The 17,504-nt window shown below is 40.2% G+C and overlaps 2 protein-coding genes across 3 annotated transcripts in view; one reads left to right on the top strand and one right to left on the bottom strand.

The window, feature by feature from the left end:
• LOC126457609 (glyoxylate reductase/hydroxypyruvate reductase-like) overlaps positions 1–15,951 on the top strand; it is a 95,156-nt gene extending 79,205 nt beyond the window's left edge. Inside the window, exons 5-7 of the mRNA XM_050094060.1 lie at positions 3,013–3,177; positions 3,675–3,800; positions 15,587–15,951. Coding sequence (XP_049950017.1) covers positions 3,013–3,177; positions 3,675–3,800; positions 15,587–15,702 — 407 coding nt within the window. The 3' untranslated portion in view covers positions 15,703–15,951. The remainder of the gene's footprint in view (positions 1–3,012; positions 3,178–3,674; positions 3,801–15,586) is intronic.
• The window catches only part of LOC126457612 (ragulator complex protein LAMTOR3), a 109,021-nt gene that overhangs the window by 40,480 nt on the left and 51,037 nt on the right, over positions 1–17,504 (bottom strand). The window lies entirely within an intron of this gene.

Below are 17,504 nucleotides of genomic sequence, written 5' to 3'. Positions count from 1 at the left end.
ATCCTTTCGTCTTTCCCTCTCCTTCCCTCTTTCCTGATGAAGCAACCTTAGGTTGAGAAAGCTTGAAATTTGTGTGAGTGTTTGCGGCGGGGTCAGAGATTTTCTCTGCCTCGTGATGACTGGGTGTTGTGTGCTGTCCTTAGGTTACTTAGGTTTAAGTAGTTCTAAGTTCTAGGGGACTGATGACCATAGCCGTTAAGTCCCATAGTGCTCAGAGCCATTTGTGTGTGTGTTTTCTATTGTGTCTATATACCAGCACTTTCTCGTTTGGTAAGTCACAGCATCTTTGTTTTTTAATATATTTTTTCCATGTGGAATGTTTCTTTCTATTATATATATAAGCACACTTCATCTTCATGCACACATGACCGCCATCTCCAGCTGGTCCGAACTGCCTGTCAGAAATGCCAGTCTTGTGTGTGTGTGTGTGTGTGTGTGTGTGTGTGTGTGTGTGTGTCTGTCTGTCTGTCTGTCTGCAACTTAACATGTCTTCTTTACGGTAAGTAGCAATCTATCTTTTCCTTACATTGTTGATACTCCAACTGATTATTCTATCAAATACTTAGATGCACTCCAGTTCAGACAGTCTCGCTTCAGTACTGACTCATCGACCTGTAGCACTACCACAGAAAAGTAGCCACAAGTGCTTCATTTTTGGACTTGAGCGAATTGTATAAGCTACAGTTGCCAGAGCCAAATGTATTGTTTCTACATAAACCATGTTAGTGATAGCTGTCTGTTCAACAGTAGTTATTTCTATATTTGCTACTTGACAAAAATCTCAATGTAGAAATGACACTGTAGAAATGGCAATGACAACAGACATGTACAGTCACAGGCAGAGAGAAAGGCTTCTTCTCATAGGCAGGACAAAGAAACGAGAGGTAGGAGAACCCATGTACCTGTCCCAGTTAATTCTTAAGAAGTTTTTCTTTATTATTTTTTTCAGTTAGTTTCTGTGTCCCCTGTTGTGCCTATGTCCTTGGTGGAGAATCATTTCGGCACCCCCCCCCCCCCCCTCTCTCCCTATGGTCCTACAGCCAAGTCAGTTTACATGTTAATCAGATAAGTGTCCCAAAAACAACAACACATTTTTAAAACAGTTGCCTGTGTTCCAAATATATAATTCGTGTAAATTTTAAACATGTAGGGTGATGAGCACAATCAAAACTGGCAAGCAACAAAAAAGAAAGAGGAAGATGGAGAGGGAGGAGGTGGAGAGAGAGAGAGAGAGAGAGAGAGAGAGAGGCCAATTATCAGTCAAAATTAAATTCTTGTTTTCTCAGCCAGGTGTCAACCATGATCAGTGAGCCTCAGTAAAAAGTTTAAAAGGGCAGACATCAGTAGCAGTGAAATGCAAACAGGTCATTGCGCACAAAATTCTACCAGATGTTAAAAGCTGGTTAACTGCCATTGATATTCATATGTGCCGATAAGAACACAGTACAGCCACTTATTGCCAGCATTTACCCTCTGCTGCCAGTGAGGTTGTTGTGGGTGTAGTTAATCAATGCGAAAAATGATCGTACCAGTGAAAAGCAACAAATTGCAGATGGATGGTTTCATGGCAAAATAGGAGTAAGCCACAGAAGACAACATTCATTATCCACAACTTCATGTTCATTAACTGTTTGAAAGACAAATAAATTAAATGAGACTTAACTTTTATAAATTCAGTAGTGTGTTGAGACAGATTCAACACTTTTTAATCGAGTATTGCTATTGTAAACATTTTAAGCTTGAGTACGAATAGCAAATCCAGGATTGAAATGTTGGAATTATGCAATTGTATTCCTGCCCCCCTCTCCCCCTCCCACAAACAACCACACAAGTCCTGGGAAAATCAACACACTGGGAAAACAATTTGCATAAGGCAATGATCACAGTAAAGCTGAAATGAAGGCCCCGAAGTGTTCACATACTTCAGAGTGCTTATATTATTGTATTGTCTTTGCATTCTGCTGACACACAAACAGTGAAAGCACAACACCTCCAAAATTATTCACTGCATAGGAATACCATTTGTGGTTACATTTTGGACAATACCATCCCCCTTACAAGTGATAAATCTGGAGTCAATCCTTTTTTGTGTCAATATAGCAAGGACTGTTCTGGCAGAATGTAAATAGTTTAGGAGTAAAGACAACCCAGTTACCAAATAGCTGAAGGCTTGAGTTGTAGACAGGCGTACACACAAAATACAGTAATACTTTCTTTCACAAGCTAGAGTACAAGCGCGCCCCCATACATACATACACACACACACAACCACACACACACACACACACACACACACACACACACACACACTCTCTCTCTCTCTCTCTCTCTCTCTCTCTCTCTCTCTCTCTGTATGACTGTACGTCCAGCTGTCAAAATGTAAGTGTACAGGTGTGTGTGTGTGTGTGTGTGTGTGTGTGTGTGTGTGTGTGTGTGTGTGTGTGAGAGAGAGAGAGAGAGAGAGAGAGAGAGAGAGAGAGAGAGAGAGAGAGTCAAATGCTTCTGGTTTTCTGTATCAGGTTGATAATGCTCTTATCCACAAATGAAGATGCACTCCACTGTACAGTGTAGAAAGTCAAGTGTATTTGCTTTACTGTCCTGAACCCCATTAACAGTTTTTGGGATGAAGTAGACTACTAAATGAATTTGCTTGAAAAACTGGCAACACCCCTTCATTAGAGGAAATAAATTCCACATTTGTTGCATCAGCGTCATTATGCTTGGTGTTGGGAAAACCAATCTTGGAATTACATGCTGAAACAGTAGCCAAAAGGATCTCATCCATACTATTAATTTCAGAGATACTGACTGTGGAATGAACAGTACTGCCTATGCAGAAATCTTTAGCTAAGTATAAGGATATGAAACTCATAGTATTATTTTACAAGTAGTTTAGAAACAGCTCTTTGTACAGTGACACTGAAGCATGACTGCAATCTTATACTCATTTTAAAATTTAGCATACTGTAAATACTTTGTTACTTGACACTAACATTTTTCATTTCTTTACAGGGGAAGCATTAAATGCAGAGTTTGTATCTCTTGATGAACTACTTAAACAGAGTGATTTTGTCTTTTTGGCTTGTTCTCTGAACAGTGAAACTGTAAATCTTATAGATAAAGAGGCATTAGGAAAAATGAAATCAAATGCAATTCTAGTGAATGTTAGTCGTGGAGGTATGTTTAATTTGATTATTTTTAGTATGTTTCAGTATTAATATAAAATTTTACAGTGCTCATCTCATATACTTCCAGTAACAATGATTTTCTTCCATCTGTACCACCAGTGATGCCTGTATTATAAATAACCTAATTGCTGCCTTGATATTACTCTACCACTTTTATCAAAGTTTCTGAAGAATTAATGCTATGTGCTTTGTCAAAAGGGAGCACTTTGCAGTACTTGTAGTGATTCTGGAAGTTTAGAACTACCACTGATTATGCCAGAATGTAAAGCAATGAAATCTATGTTCCACAAGACAAGTACCAGCCAAAAAAGCACACATATATTTCCATACAATTCTATCATGTTATCTGAGCCAGTTCCTTTATTTTAGTATTGCAGTTTTATTTTTATTTTGCACTATTCTGTTGTTGGTGTCCCTGTTCTTGGTTATCAGTTTAGTCCAACCCATTCATTTTTGAATAACAACAAATTTTTAACGTTATTTTAGGCGTCATTGACCAAGAAGCTTTGATTGAAGCCCTTGAAAGTCGCAAGATATGGGGTGCGGGGCTCGATGTTATGACTCCAGAACCACTGCCTAGTGACCACCGCCTTTTGTCTATCCCCAACTGTGGTAAGCAGCACAGCTATTTTAGCATATTAAAATAAAACATAATTATTGTTAAACAGTGTATTTATGTTTGGATGAAAAAATACAACATAATTCCCATTGTACAACCAAGATTTTCTTGTCATACTTCACAAATAAAGTGTTTCTAAACCTACAGTGCCATGAAAGAATTCCTATATATGATTTTTTAACAGTGAGGCAAAATAATTTTGGCTCAGGATATTCACAATATTCTCATTAAATACATTTGTGATGTAATCGGTCAGGTTGCTTTCAATTGGGCTCCACTTTTATTGATATCAATTGCTGAGGGACACTGGTGTGCTGTTTGTCAAGCAATGACAATTCATACAAATATATTTCAAGACATTTAATGGAGAGACAAGTGAGGAAGAAAAGAAAGCAATAATTACTTCATTGCAAAGAAGGCCATTTACTAGTTGGGGTTGGTGCTAATAGTTTACTGAACAAAGCACATGCCCATAGCATCTATGAATAACAGCAGGATTGCCACACGTTCTGGAAATCAGGGAATTTCAAACACGTTGGGGAAATCACGGAAATAGGGGGGGGGGGGGGGGGGGCGGGGGGGGGAACACTGAAAAAATTTCATTTTTGTCTCAGTAGATGAAATGGTTTGTTTACTGAGGTATCAGGCATCTTTGCTGGCTGGGTGCAGCTGAGTACATGCATTGCTTCCGTACTCCCTCATTCTTACTGCTTCTCCCCTTTCAGTCACTTCCCTCAGCTTGCAGTCGTGCCATCACCATTTCTTGCCACTAGCCTAGCAGCTGCCAGTGTGAGGCAGGGAGGTGTGAGGAGTGATTTGTTTGGATCTGATTCTAGGAGACTGTAGGCGGCAGTCGTGTGCATGAGCTATGTCTGAGTGATTGTGTGTGTGTGTGCGCGCTCTCATTTTCTGACGAAAGCTATGGCTGAAAATTTAGTTATGAGAGTGAGATAGTCTTTTCAAAGTGTCTGTCTGTGGCTCAGCAATCATCGTTATAGTCAGTTGCTGCCTATTCTCATTATTATTGAGTCTCAGAGTATTTGAACAAGTTATCTGTTGCATGGATTGATCACTGTGGTCTCATTCCATCAACATGCTGTCTGTGGCCACATGAGTGGATTTCCGCAACAGGCCAAAACCACTGGCCATTTCTGTGGGTATCTGTAACGGATCGCGCTTGCTGATCTGAAGCCATTTGGTTCCCACTAATGTCCAGGCCCTGCCCATTGGATCTAGTCTCATTGCTCTTCCTGCAGGCTGGGTCTGTTTGTGTGTGGCGTAATGCAGTAGATTTTCATGGTTTGTCCATGGACCCAGGACTGTGGTGCTCCTCAGCAGGCCAGAGGCCATGACCGATGGATTTCAGGAATTGCAAATGTCTCACACTTTGTACAGTGTGCGGTTTTATAGACATTTTATTGATTCTAGTACATTCTGGCACTTCAAAAGTAGTTTATATGTTAGACTGTATGGATAATAAGAAGAAGAAAATTGTGAGTCACTGGCGGTTTGTATGCTATGTACTCTTATATTTCTCGAAATGAAAATCGTACAATACCTGTAAAATAATAGATGCAACACACTGGGTAATGACCGACAGTAATGAACATAATAAAACCAATATTTTATTGGTGGTCACCCACAGTGTTGGTTTACACAATTGTTCCCTGCCTTATACACCTTTCAAGAGGCCTACTTTTTTCTGAAATCATTGAAGGTATTTTAACTGTCTTGCAGCTCCAAGGAAATGCGTATTTTTGTCACCAAATGTGTTGTGTTTTATTGAAACAAAATAACATCAGTGGTCTTACTGAAAGACACATACCATTTGGTTTGCTGTTTCCATATAATAATAGTCCATTGCAAAAGATCCAGAATGATATTTTCACTCTGCAGTGGAGTGTGCACTGATATGAAACTTCCTGGCAGATTAAAACTGTGTGCCCGACCGAGACTCGAACTCGGGACCTTTGCCTTTCGCGGGCAAGTGCTCTACCATCTGAGCTACCGAAGCACGACTCACGCCCGGTACTCACAGCTTTACTTCTGCCAGTATCTCGTCTCCTACCTTCCAAACTTTACAGAAGCTCTCCTGCGAACCTTGCAGAACTAGCACTCCTGAAAGAAAGGATACTGCGGAGACATGGCTTAGCCACAGCCTGGGGGATGTTTCCAGAATGAGATTTTCACTCTGCAGCAGAGAGTGCGCTGATATGAAACTTCCTGGGAGATTAAAACTGTGTGCCCGACCAAGGCTGTGGCTAAGCCATGTCTCCGCAGTATCCTTTCTTTCAGGAGTGCTAGTTCTGCAAGGTTCGCAGGAGAGCTTCTGTAAAGTTTGGAAGGTAGGAGACGAGATACGGGCAGGAGTAAAGCTGTGAGTACCGGGCGTGAGTCGTGCTTCGGTAGCTCAGATGATAGAGCACATGCCCGCGAAAGGCAAAGGTCCCGAGTTCGAGTCTCGGTCGGGCACACAGTTTTAATCTGCCAGGAAGTTTCATTACAAAAGATGTTGATGTTAGAACTTAATATTTTTGCTCACATCAGGAAGTGCCACCTGCTTGCAAGGTATGTTTTTAAAGATATTTCCTTGTTTGCACTATTGTTTCTTGTACCATGGCTGCAAAGATGGGTTGTCAACTTACATCTTAACTTACCCTTGAGATCTCAAAATTTGCCAGGGAAAAATGCTAAAACTTGTGTGGAACTTGGGGAAAAATCAGGGAATTTCACTTGGGGAAACTTGTGGCAACCCTATACAATTACAGGTGAGAGGACAGTCTTGCAAAAGAGGTTAATGTAGACTCAGTGATGCATGACAGTTGCTACTCATTTCGTAGGAAGGTACAGATTGACTTCTAGATATTGTGAAGATATAAATTCATCAGAAAAGTAATACTACAAAAGGCAAGATTAAAAATGAAGTAAATAGGAACAAATTTGGCATCAAAATGCTCATTACTCCAAAGAGATTTGGGGGGGGGGGGGGGGGCAAGAAGAATATTGTAAAGGGGAAGTGCCAAGTACCAGGTAGAAGGTTAAATGGAAGGCCAAAAAATGGTGCCTAGAGTGAAGAAAAAAGATGAACGTGGGCGATACCATGATAGAAATTTGTACATGAAGAAATGGTGAATAGTTATGCACCAAAATCAGGCAACTGACATTCTCCTCATTGCTCTTTCATATCAATGTTGACTATAACATGGCACAACATTACACCCTTATAGAAGTTGAAACCCCTCATGAACCATGGACCTTGCCGTTGGTGGGGAGGCTTGCGTGCCTCAGCGATACAGATAGCCGTACCGTAGATGCAACCACAACGGAGGGGTATCTGTTGAGAGGCCAGACAAACGTGCGGTTCCTGAAGAGGGGCAGCAGCCTTTTCAGTAGTTGCAAGGGCAACAGTCTGGATGATTGACTGATCTGGCCTTGTAACAATAACCAAAACGGCCTTGCTGTGCTGGTACTGCGAACGGCTGAAAGCAAGGGGAAACTACAGCCATAATTTTTCCCGAGGGCATGCAGCTTTACTGTATGATTAAATGATGATGGCGTCCTCTTGGGTAAAATATTCCGGAGGTAAAATAGTCCCCCATTCGGATCTCCGGGCGGGGACTACTCAAGAGGATGTCGTTATCAGGAGAAAGAAAACTGGCATTCTACGGATCGGAGCGTGGAATGTCAGATCCCTTAATCGGGCAGGTAGGTTAGAAAATTTAAAAAGGGAAATGGATAGGTTAAAGTTAGATGTAGTGGGAATTAGTGAAGTTCGGTGGCAGGGGGAACAAGACTTCTGGTCAGGTGACTACAGGGTTATAAACACAAAATCAAATAGGGGTAAAGCAGGAGTAGGTTTAATAATGAATAGCAAAATAGGTAAGCGGGTAAACTACTACAAACAGCATATTGAACGCATTATTGTGGCCAAGATAGATACGAAGCCCACCCTACTACAGTAGTACAAGTTTATATGCCAACTAGCACTGCAGATGACGAAGAAATTGAAGAAATGTATGATGAAATAAAAGAAATTATTCAGATAGTGAAGGGAGACGAAAATTTAATAGTCATGGGTGACTGGAATTAGAGTGTAGGAAAAGGGAGAGAAGGAAACGTAGTAGGTGAATATGGATTGGGGCTAAGAAATGAAAGAGGAAGCCGCCTGGTATAATTTTGCACAGAGCACAACATAATCATAGCTAACACTTGGTTTAAGAATCATGAAAGAAGGTTGTATACATGGAAGAACCCTGGAGATACTAAAAGGTATCAGATAGATTATATAATGGTAAGACAGAGATTTAGGAACCAGGTTTTAAATTGTAAGACATTTACAGGGGCAGATGTGGACTCTTGACCACAATCTATTGGTTATGACCTGTAGATTAAAACTGAAGAAACTGCAAAAAGGTGGGAATTTAAGGAGATGGGACCCGGATAAACTGAAAGAACCAGAGATTGTAGACAGCTTCAGGGAGAGCATTAGGGAACGATTGACAAGAATAGGGGAAAGAAATACGGTAGAAGAAGAATGGGGTAGCTTTGAGGGACAAAATAGTGAAGGTAGCAGAGGATCAAGTAGGTAAAAAGACGAGGGCTACTAGAAATCCTTGGGTAACAGAAGAAATATTGAATTTAATTGATGAAAGGAGAAAATATAAAAATTCAGTAAATGAAGCAGGCAAAAAGGAATACAAACGTCTCAAAAATGAGATCGACAGAAAGTGCAAAATGGCTAAGCAGGGATGGCTAGAGGACAAATGTAAGGATGTAGAGGCTTATCTCACTAGGGGTAAGATAGATACTGCCTACAGGAAAATTAAAGAGACCTTTGGAGAAAGGAGAACCACTTGCATGTATATCAAGAGCTCAGATGGAAACCCAGTTCTAAGCAAAGAAGGGAAAGCAGAAAGGTGGAAGGAGTATATAGAGGGTCTATACAAGGGCGATGTACTTGAGGACAATATTATGGGAATGGAAGAGGATGTAGATGAAGATGAAATGGGAGATATGATACTGCGTGAAGAGTTTGACAGAGCACTGAAAGACCTGAGTCGAAACAAGGCCCCCGGAGTAGACAACATTCCATTGGAACTACTAACGGCCCTGGGAGAGCCAGTCCTGACAAAACTCTACCATCTGGTGAGCAAGATGTATGAAACAGGCGAAATACCGTCAGACTTCAAGAAGAATATAATAATTCCAATCCCAAAGAAAGCAGGTGTTGACAGATGTGAAAATTACCGAACTATTAGTTTAATAAGTCACAGCTGCAAAACACTAACACGAATTCTTTACAGACGAATGGAAAAACTAGTAGAAGCCGACCTCGGGGAAGATCAGTTTGGATTCCGTAGAAACAATGGAACACGTGAGGCAATACTGACCTTACGACTTATCTTAGAAGAAAGATTAAGGAAAGGCAAGCCTATGTTTCTAGCATTTGTAGACTTAGAGAAAGCTTTTGACAATGTTGACTGGAATACTCTCTTTCAAATTCTAAAGGCGGCAGGGGTAAAATACAGGGAGCGAAAGGCTATTTACAATTTGTACAGAAACCAGATGGCAGTTATAAGAGTCGAGGGACATGAAAGGGTAGCAGTGGTTGGGAAGGGAGTAAGACAGGGTTGTAGCCTCTCCCCGATGTTGTTCAATCTGTATATTGAGCAAGCAGTAAAGGAAACGAAAGAAAAATTTGGAGTAGGTATTAAAATCCATGGAGAAGAAATAAAAATTTTGAGGTTCGCCGATGACATTGTAATTCTGTCAGAGACAGCAAAGGACTTGGAAGAGCAGTTGAATGGAATGGACAGTGTCTTGAAAGGAGGATATAAGATGAACATCAACAAAAGTAAAACGAGGATAATGGAATGTAGTCGAATTAAGTCGGGTGATGCTGAGGGAATTAGATTAGGAAATGAGACACTTAAAGTAGTAAAGGAGTTTTGCTATTTGGGGAGTAAAATAACTGATGAAGGTCGAAGTAGAGAGGATATAAAATGTAGACTGGCAATGGCAAGGAAAGCGTTTCTGAAGAAGAGAAATTTGTTAACATCGAGTATAGATTTAAGTGTCAGGAAGTCATTTCTGAAAGTATTTGTATGGAGTGTAGCCATGTATGGAAGTGAAACATGGACGATAAATAGTTTGGACAAGAAGACAATAGAAGCTTTCGAAATGTGGTGCTACAGAAGAATGCTAAAGATTAGATGGGTAGATCACATAACTAATGAGGAAGTATTGAATAGGATTGGGGAGAAGAGAAGTTTGTGGCACAACTTGACCAGAAGAAGGGATCAGTTGGTAGGACATGTTCTGAGGCATCAAGGAATCACCAATTTAGTATTGGAGGGCAGCGTGGAGGGTAAAAATCGTAGAGGGAGACCAAGAGATGAATACACTAAGCAGATTCAGAAGTATGTAGGTTGCAGTAGGTACTGGCAGATGAAGAAGCTTGCACAGGATAGAGTAGCATGGAGAGCTGCATCAAACCAGTCTCAGGACTGAAGATCACAACTACAACAACACAGAAGTTGAAGGTGTTGTGAAATTCAGAGTAGACATAAGGTACGTCTTATCTTAAAAGTCTATTTACTGGTTATAATGCATCTGTTTTTTCACAGATTTTACAGTTGCTATAAAGACAAATGTGGTTAAATGTGTAAAATGCACAAAAAGTAAAGATAGTGTCAGCTGCAGTCATACTTACTTTCCCCCACTTTCTTTCCATTCACTATGTCACTCTTTATGTAAAAACTGTTTATTTGTAATTGTTGGGATGGCAAACAGAAAGCTCAAATACGTAGTCATGGAAATACAACTGGTTAAGCACTTACACATTACCTATTGAAATCGGTGTATCATATACACTGCACACTAGAAGGTCCTCTCAGTGGAGCAGTAAGAAAGAAGCCTTTTCTTCATTGAATTATCTCCTATTCATGATCAATTGATGAGGGCTTTATCTAGCATTTTTAGTGAAAAGATGTGGCATGGTTAAATAATTGATATAACCAGCTACAGTTTATTCTCTGGCACTTAAAACCACTCTCTTTAATAGTGTGGCATGCATTTTTCCTCATAACTCAAAAGGCTGTGTGGTTTTCTACAATTAATCCACATTTGAAACTTTGCAGATACATATGTCTCATACTGATTGCGTAGGGACAATCCTCATTTGCCCAAGTAAGGGTTTGCCTTTGTGTTCGACCTGAAGACTGTGGAATGGATGCTGCAGCAGTTTCAGGACACTTTCCACAGTGTTCAAATGCAGTTATTTGGCTGTGTGGGTGAGCATCCAATTTAATGGCTTAATCTGCTAGTTGAATTCGTATTGCACAAAACAAATTGCCACCAACAAGGATACCCACAACACCTGGAGGGCATATCAACAGATCCCTGGTAAAGAAAGACCTCTTACCAGTCTTTAAAGTACCATTAAATACTCTTCCTCATGTTCACAAGACATGTAGCTCCCTACAACATTTGACTCTTAACCTTTTGGCCCTGGGGCAGCCAGTGGCAGAACCCCAGAATACTATTCGTACATTGAAATCACTACTAAGGATGAATTGGTGATGGAGTTCTGTAATTACAGTTCGATCCTCATCATCTAATGTGTTATTTAGAAGGACTAACAATTAGAAATTTCCCTGTATTTAAATGTTATTTAAAGGCTGAATACAGTGATGCACATGTACCCTGAACTACAGAAAGAGTTTTGTGTCAATTAGAGACATGGAAATACTTAAAGAGAAATTAAAAGATACGCTATGTGATCAAAAGTATCCGGACACCTGGCTGAAAATGACTTAAAGGTTTGTGGCGCCCTCCACCGGTAATGCTGGAATTCAATATGGTGTTGGCCCACCCTTAGCCTTGATGACAGCTTCCACTCTCACAGGCATATGTTCAATCGGGTGCTGGAAGGTTTCTTGGGGAATGGCAGCCCATGATTCATGGAGTGCTGCACTGAGGAGAGGTATCGATGTTGGTCAGTGAGGCCTGGCATGAATTCAGTGTTCCAAAACATCCCAAAGGTGTTCTGTAGGATTCAGGTCAGGACTCTGTGCAGGCCAGTCCATTACAGGGATATTATCGTCAAGTAACCACTCTGCCATTATGAACTGGTGCTCGATTGTGTTGAAAGATGCCATTGCCATTTCCGAACTGCTCTACAACAGTGGGAAGCAAGAAGGTGCTCAAAACATCATTGTAGGCCTGTGTTGTGATAGTGCAATGCAAAACAACAAGGGGTGCAAGCCCCCTCCATGAAAAGCATGACCACACCGTAACACTACCAATCCGAATTTTACTGTTGGCACTACACGTGCTGACAGATGACGTTCACAGGGCATTTGCCATACTCACACCCTGCCATTGGATTGCCACATTTGTACCGTGATTCGTCACTCCACACAACGGGTTTCCACTGTTTCATTGTCCAATGTTTACACTTCTTACACCAAGCGAGGCATATTTTGGCAGTTATCGGCGTATTGTGTGGCTTATGAGCAACCGCTCGACCATGAGATCCAAGTGTTCTTACCTCCTGCCTAATTGTCATAGTACCTTCAGTAGATCCTGATGCAGTCTGGAATTCCTGTGTGATGGTCTGGATAGATGTCTGCCTATTACATGTTACGTCCCTTTTCAACTGTCGGTGGTCTCTGTCAGTCAACAGGTGAGGTTAGCCTGTATGCCTTTGTGCTGCATGTGTCCCTTCACGTTTCCACTTCGCCATCACATCAGAAACAGTGGACCCAGGGATGTTTAGGAGTGTAAAAATGTCATTTACAGACATGTGACACAAGTGACACCCAATCACCTGACCATGTTTGAAGTCCATGAGTTCCACGGAGTGCCCCATTCTGCTCTCTCATGATGTCTAATGACTACTGAGGTCACTGATATGGTGTACCTGGCAGTAGGTGAAAGCACATTGCACCTAATACGAAAAATGTATGTTTGTTGGGCTGTCTGGATACTTTTGATCACATAGTGTAAGTGGTCATCACAAGTAACTTTATGTGCCTGTCTGTCACTCGTTGCCTCCTTTATGTGGAGACTAGCAATCTCTCCTGATCATATTGTCATGTGTATAATCTGCCCCAGCACACCATTATGACTAAAGCATTCTTGGAGATGATGGTTATAGAATACTGGTGATGCTAACAGACTGGGTACCCTGGGTTTTCTAACTCCATTTGCAAGGACTGGCCAGGAGGCATAGGTGGCTTATCAGATGTCATGGAAGTGGTTAGCATAAACTGATTCCATAACCCAGGCTGTTACTTCTGAAACTTTTTCAATACCGAGGGATGAAATTTTGTCAAAATTATCCTCTTTCCTCTTGGCAACAATTTACGCTTTAATCACCTACACCAACACGCTACTGCTGCTCCTAATCCTGCACCCCATGGATTATTTCTGCTGCTCCTGGCACAGGTGCAAGATCCATTTACCACCTCCAGCCACAGAACTTTCCTATTCAATCCAAGGTAGTGCTACATGTGAAAGAAACCACAGTGCAATTTGTAGCCACGCGGTCTAGGGCGTCTTATCACGATTTGCAAGCATGACTTATTGAGCTGATGGTTCAGTAATATCCACACCTGTCAGCACTCAACTTCTTTGCAACTGGAATCATTGTAATCTTCTTGAAATCTGAGAGTATTTCATCAGTCTCATGTACTTTGCATACCAGTTGGAATAGTTTTACCATAGCAGGTCTCTAAACAATTTTAACAATTCTGAGGGAATGTCATCTGCTCCAGATGTCTTGTTTTTACTGAATTCTTTCAGTGCACTGGTATTATCACATATCCCATCTCATAGTAATCTAATTCCTCTTCCTTAACAATGTCTCCAAGTTTCTCTCCTTTGTATAGCCGTTCTGTATATTCCTTCAACATTCCAGTCTACCCTTCTTTGCTTAGCACTGGCTTCTCACATGAGCTCTTGGTATTCATACAGCTGCTTCTGTTTTCTTCAAAGACTTGTGCAATTTTCTTTTGCGTGACATTTTGCTCTGTGTATTATCTTTTTCTTGTTTCACTTGCTGTATTTGTATACATTTTTTCTTTCATCAGTTAAATTCAATACCTCACGTGTTACCCAAGGATATGTAGTGGATCCTTAGTTATTGCCTAGTTGTTCCTTGGTATTACAAAGTAAATAAACCTATTTATTCTTACATAATGTATTGTTAGCAAGTAAACTTGTAATGCTATGTGGCAGTGAGTTAAATTTTTGTGATCACTTCTTTATAGTAAATGTCAGCAGTTTTGTAGTGTGCAGGGTATTCAACCATGAAGCTTAGGATGGAATAAATATATTGGAAAGTATGCCACCTTTATTAAACAGTTTAGGACAGAAGGTTCTTTGGCTGACTTGCACATAATTCAGACACTTTTTAACTGATTATTTTATCTGATTCATGTAAATTTCTACAAAAAAAATAAAAAAAAGAGTCAGAAATCACATAACTGAACAGATGTACCCAAAACAGCATACTTTGTGACACTGATGTATCCAGTATTTGAAAATGTTCTGGTGGCAATTGTATCTGAGAACACCCTTTTTAAGAAATGGAAAACAGGATGTTTATTTCGTAAGAAGCTAAACTTTTTACCCAAAAGTCTCTTCACACCCCACAGAACTCATTCAGTGTGACATTTAGCTGTACATATATGAGTGCAGTCACTATGTGTTAGAATCAGGGTTGTGTATTGTGCCAGAGTGAGTCAGTTCAAATTGTTTATGATTCTAGATCCCTTCAAGGGTAGTTAGTCTGTAACTATTTTCAATGCTAGTGTGAAGTGGAAACATCGTGAAAGCACTAATTTTGAATATCATGCTCATCAAAAAGCAATTGATAGGGTTAGCCCAACTCTAAAGTGTAGTGTAACAATCAGCTGTCAGATATCCATGTCAATTACTGCAGAAGAATTCCAGCCCAGATACACAAGCCAGTGACATACTGATTATAAAAATGAGACAATACCTACTATTCAAGGTTGTGGAGATGCTCAGTGTCATGACTAATGAGACGAAGTATGCAGTGCTACTTAGAGGTGTAAACATTGTTATACAAGCAGTGGAGGTGGTTTTGTAGAGGTGTGTGTGTGTGTGTGTGTGTGTGTGTGTGAGAGAGAGAGAGAGAGAGAGAGAGAGAGAGAGAGAGAGAGAGAATAACTTATTGTCCTGATTTGATTTCGGATAATTAGTTTTGGTTAATCGCATAATGATTGCAGGTGTTTTTGTAAACACTTCAGATAGTAGCAAGCAGTTGGACTAAGACCACACTATGAAATGAATGGCATTTGAAGCCGATTATATAATTTTGAGGTGTGTCATTGATCTAAAACCCCAACAGCAACTATTCACCAAGTTTCAGGAAAATTTCCACTTGACTATCAGAAGTAGTACTAGGGGCTGTCACATGATAAATGTACAGAATTTTCAGAGACTGAGTCACATAGTGCATTTAGCAACATTTACTGACAGTCACCAACATGAAAAATTATTGCAGCTTCTTTCATAAGCAAGAACTCTTAACACAGTGTAGAACATTAACTTTATGAAAATAGCAAATAAAGGCAACTTTTTGAATTTTAGGTCAAACAAATAAAAGTTAAATTTCATCTCACAGTTACAATAGTGATTAAAATGTCTTTTGATAATTTATGATTTGTCTAATAGTTATATTTTTGTGTGTGGCTGTTTCTAGATTTTTTAGAAAATTGGAAATGAAATTTAACTTTCCTTTTCCCAGTACTGCTACCACACCTGGGCAGTGCAACACTGAAGACACGGACAAACATGGCACTTCTTACAGTAAAAAATATTTTTGCTGCCTTGGATGGGGAACCTCTGCCTTCTTCTATCTAATCCAGTTGTCATGCAACTGTTGCTAAATTGACAGTTGAGTTTACAAGCACATGATACAGGAGGTATTCAAATGAAATGAAATAAACATGGTAAATGGCACTAAAATGTCTGTTTCTACATCTCTGAAAATAATGTGATTAAAATTAAGATTTCCCTTGTCAATTTATCATTCATGGACCATACTCAGTTGTATTTTTGATCTCCTGTTTCTGGAAAAGTTCATAAAAACAAAATTGAATGTGAAATATGGATTGGATTCATTTTGAAATCCTAAATGGTCTCCTAAAACTAAACTTTGAGTGAAACTATATAAATATTTACAGATTTCAGTTTTCAGGCTTTTGTAAGAAAATAAGCATCCTCTCTTCAGAATCTACTATAAAGATATACCAGAGTTGCACAAATCATGCTAGTAGATAAGCTATCACTTACCATCAATCTGTCTGTCAGCATCAATCCTTCAAATACTATGGCTATAACTGAACAGTCGTTAGTATTATATTTCGTATCTCTTTAAACTAACTGAGTGTGAGTCACAAGCCTGACAAAATCTTGTCAAGATTATGCTGAAGAATGCTGAATGCTACCTTTATGCCTGCAGCTATTCCCTCTGGTGATAATACTCTTGCTCAGTAATCTCAAAAAAAATTCATTCAGTTGCACATTTAACTATATACCACCTCACAGAAATATACTTGGCTCACTAGCTGGTAATATGTTACCACATCAAGTGCTAAATAAGTTTGAAAAGAACCGACTTGCCTGAGTTTTGATATCATTCATACATACGTGCATAGATAATTAGGGTTAATGTGACTTACCAAACGAAAGCGCTGGCACGTCGATAGACACACAAACAAACACAAACATACACACAAAATTCAAGCTTTCGCAACAAACTGTTGCCTCATCAGGAAAGAGGGAAGGAGAGGGAAAGACGAAAGGAAGTGGGTTTTAAGGGAGAGGGTAAAGGAGTCATTCCAATCCCCAGACACAAGCAGACATATGTCTGCTTGTGTCTGTCTGTATGTGTGTGTGTGTGTGTGTGTGTGTGTGTGTGTGTGTGTGTGTGTGTGTGTGTGTGAGAGAGAGAGAGAGAGAGAGAGAGAGAGAGAGAGAGAGAGAGTGTATACCCGTCCTTTTTTCCCCCTAAGGTAAGTCTTTCCGCTCCCGGGATTGGAATGACTCCTTACCCTCTCCCTTAAAACCCACTTCCTTTCGTCTTTCCCTCTCCTTCCCTCTTTCCTGATGAGGCAACAGTTTGTTGCGAAAGCTTGAATTTTGTGCGTATGTTTGTGTTTGTTTGTGTGTTTATCGACATGCCAGCGCTTTCGTTTGGTAAGTCACATCATCTTTGTTTTTAGATATATTTTTCCCATGTGGAATGTTTCTCTCTATTAATTCATAAATAGAGTTAGTATCAGTCACACAATTGTTGCAATATACACAATTGATGTTATGCACAATCTTGTCCTATTAATCCTTTTCAAAGAAATAATACCCTCTGGACAGAGAATATTCATCCAAATTTCTATGACAGGTGGGCTTCAGTGAAAGACTGACTTGGCATATAATCTCTCTCACTGATACCCAAAGATACCCACCTGTAAGTACACTGTTTGTGGGTGGTTATTCTGGCTGATAGGAGTCAAGGGAATGTGTGAGCTGTAATGGGATAAGCTGAGCAGAGCATAGAATGGTTGGGAGGTAATAGGAGATGTGATACAGGGGAGACGGGTGGCTCTATGTGCAAGTTTCAAACTGAGGACTGTAACAGTGCAGGGAGGGGGGGGGGGAACGAA

This window comes from Schistocerca serialis, chromosome 2 (assembly GCF_023864345.2).
Source record: "Schistocerca serialis cubense isolate TAMUIC-IGC-003099 chromosome 2, iqSchSeri2.2, whole genome shotgun sequence".
Taxonomy (NCBI): Eukaryota; Metazoa; Arthropoda; class Insecta; order Orthoptera; family Acrididae; genus Schistocerca; species Schistocerca serialis.
Note: the sequence above shows the minus strand (reverse complement) of the source record. Positions and strands in the feature narration are given on the sequence as shown.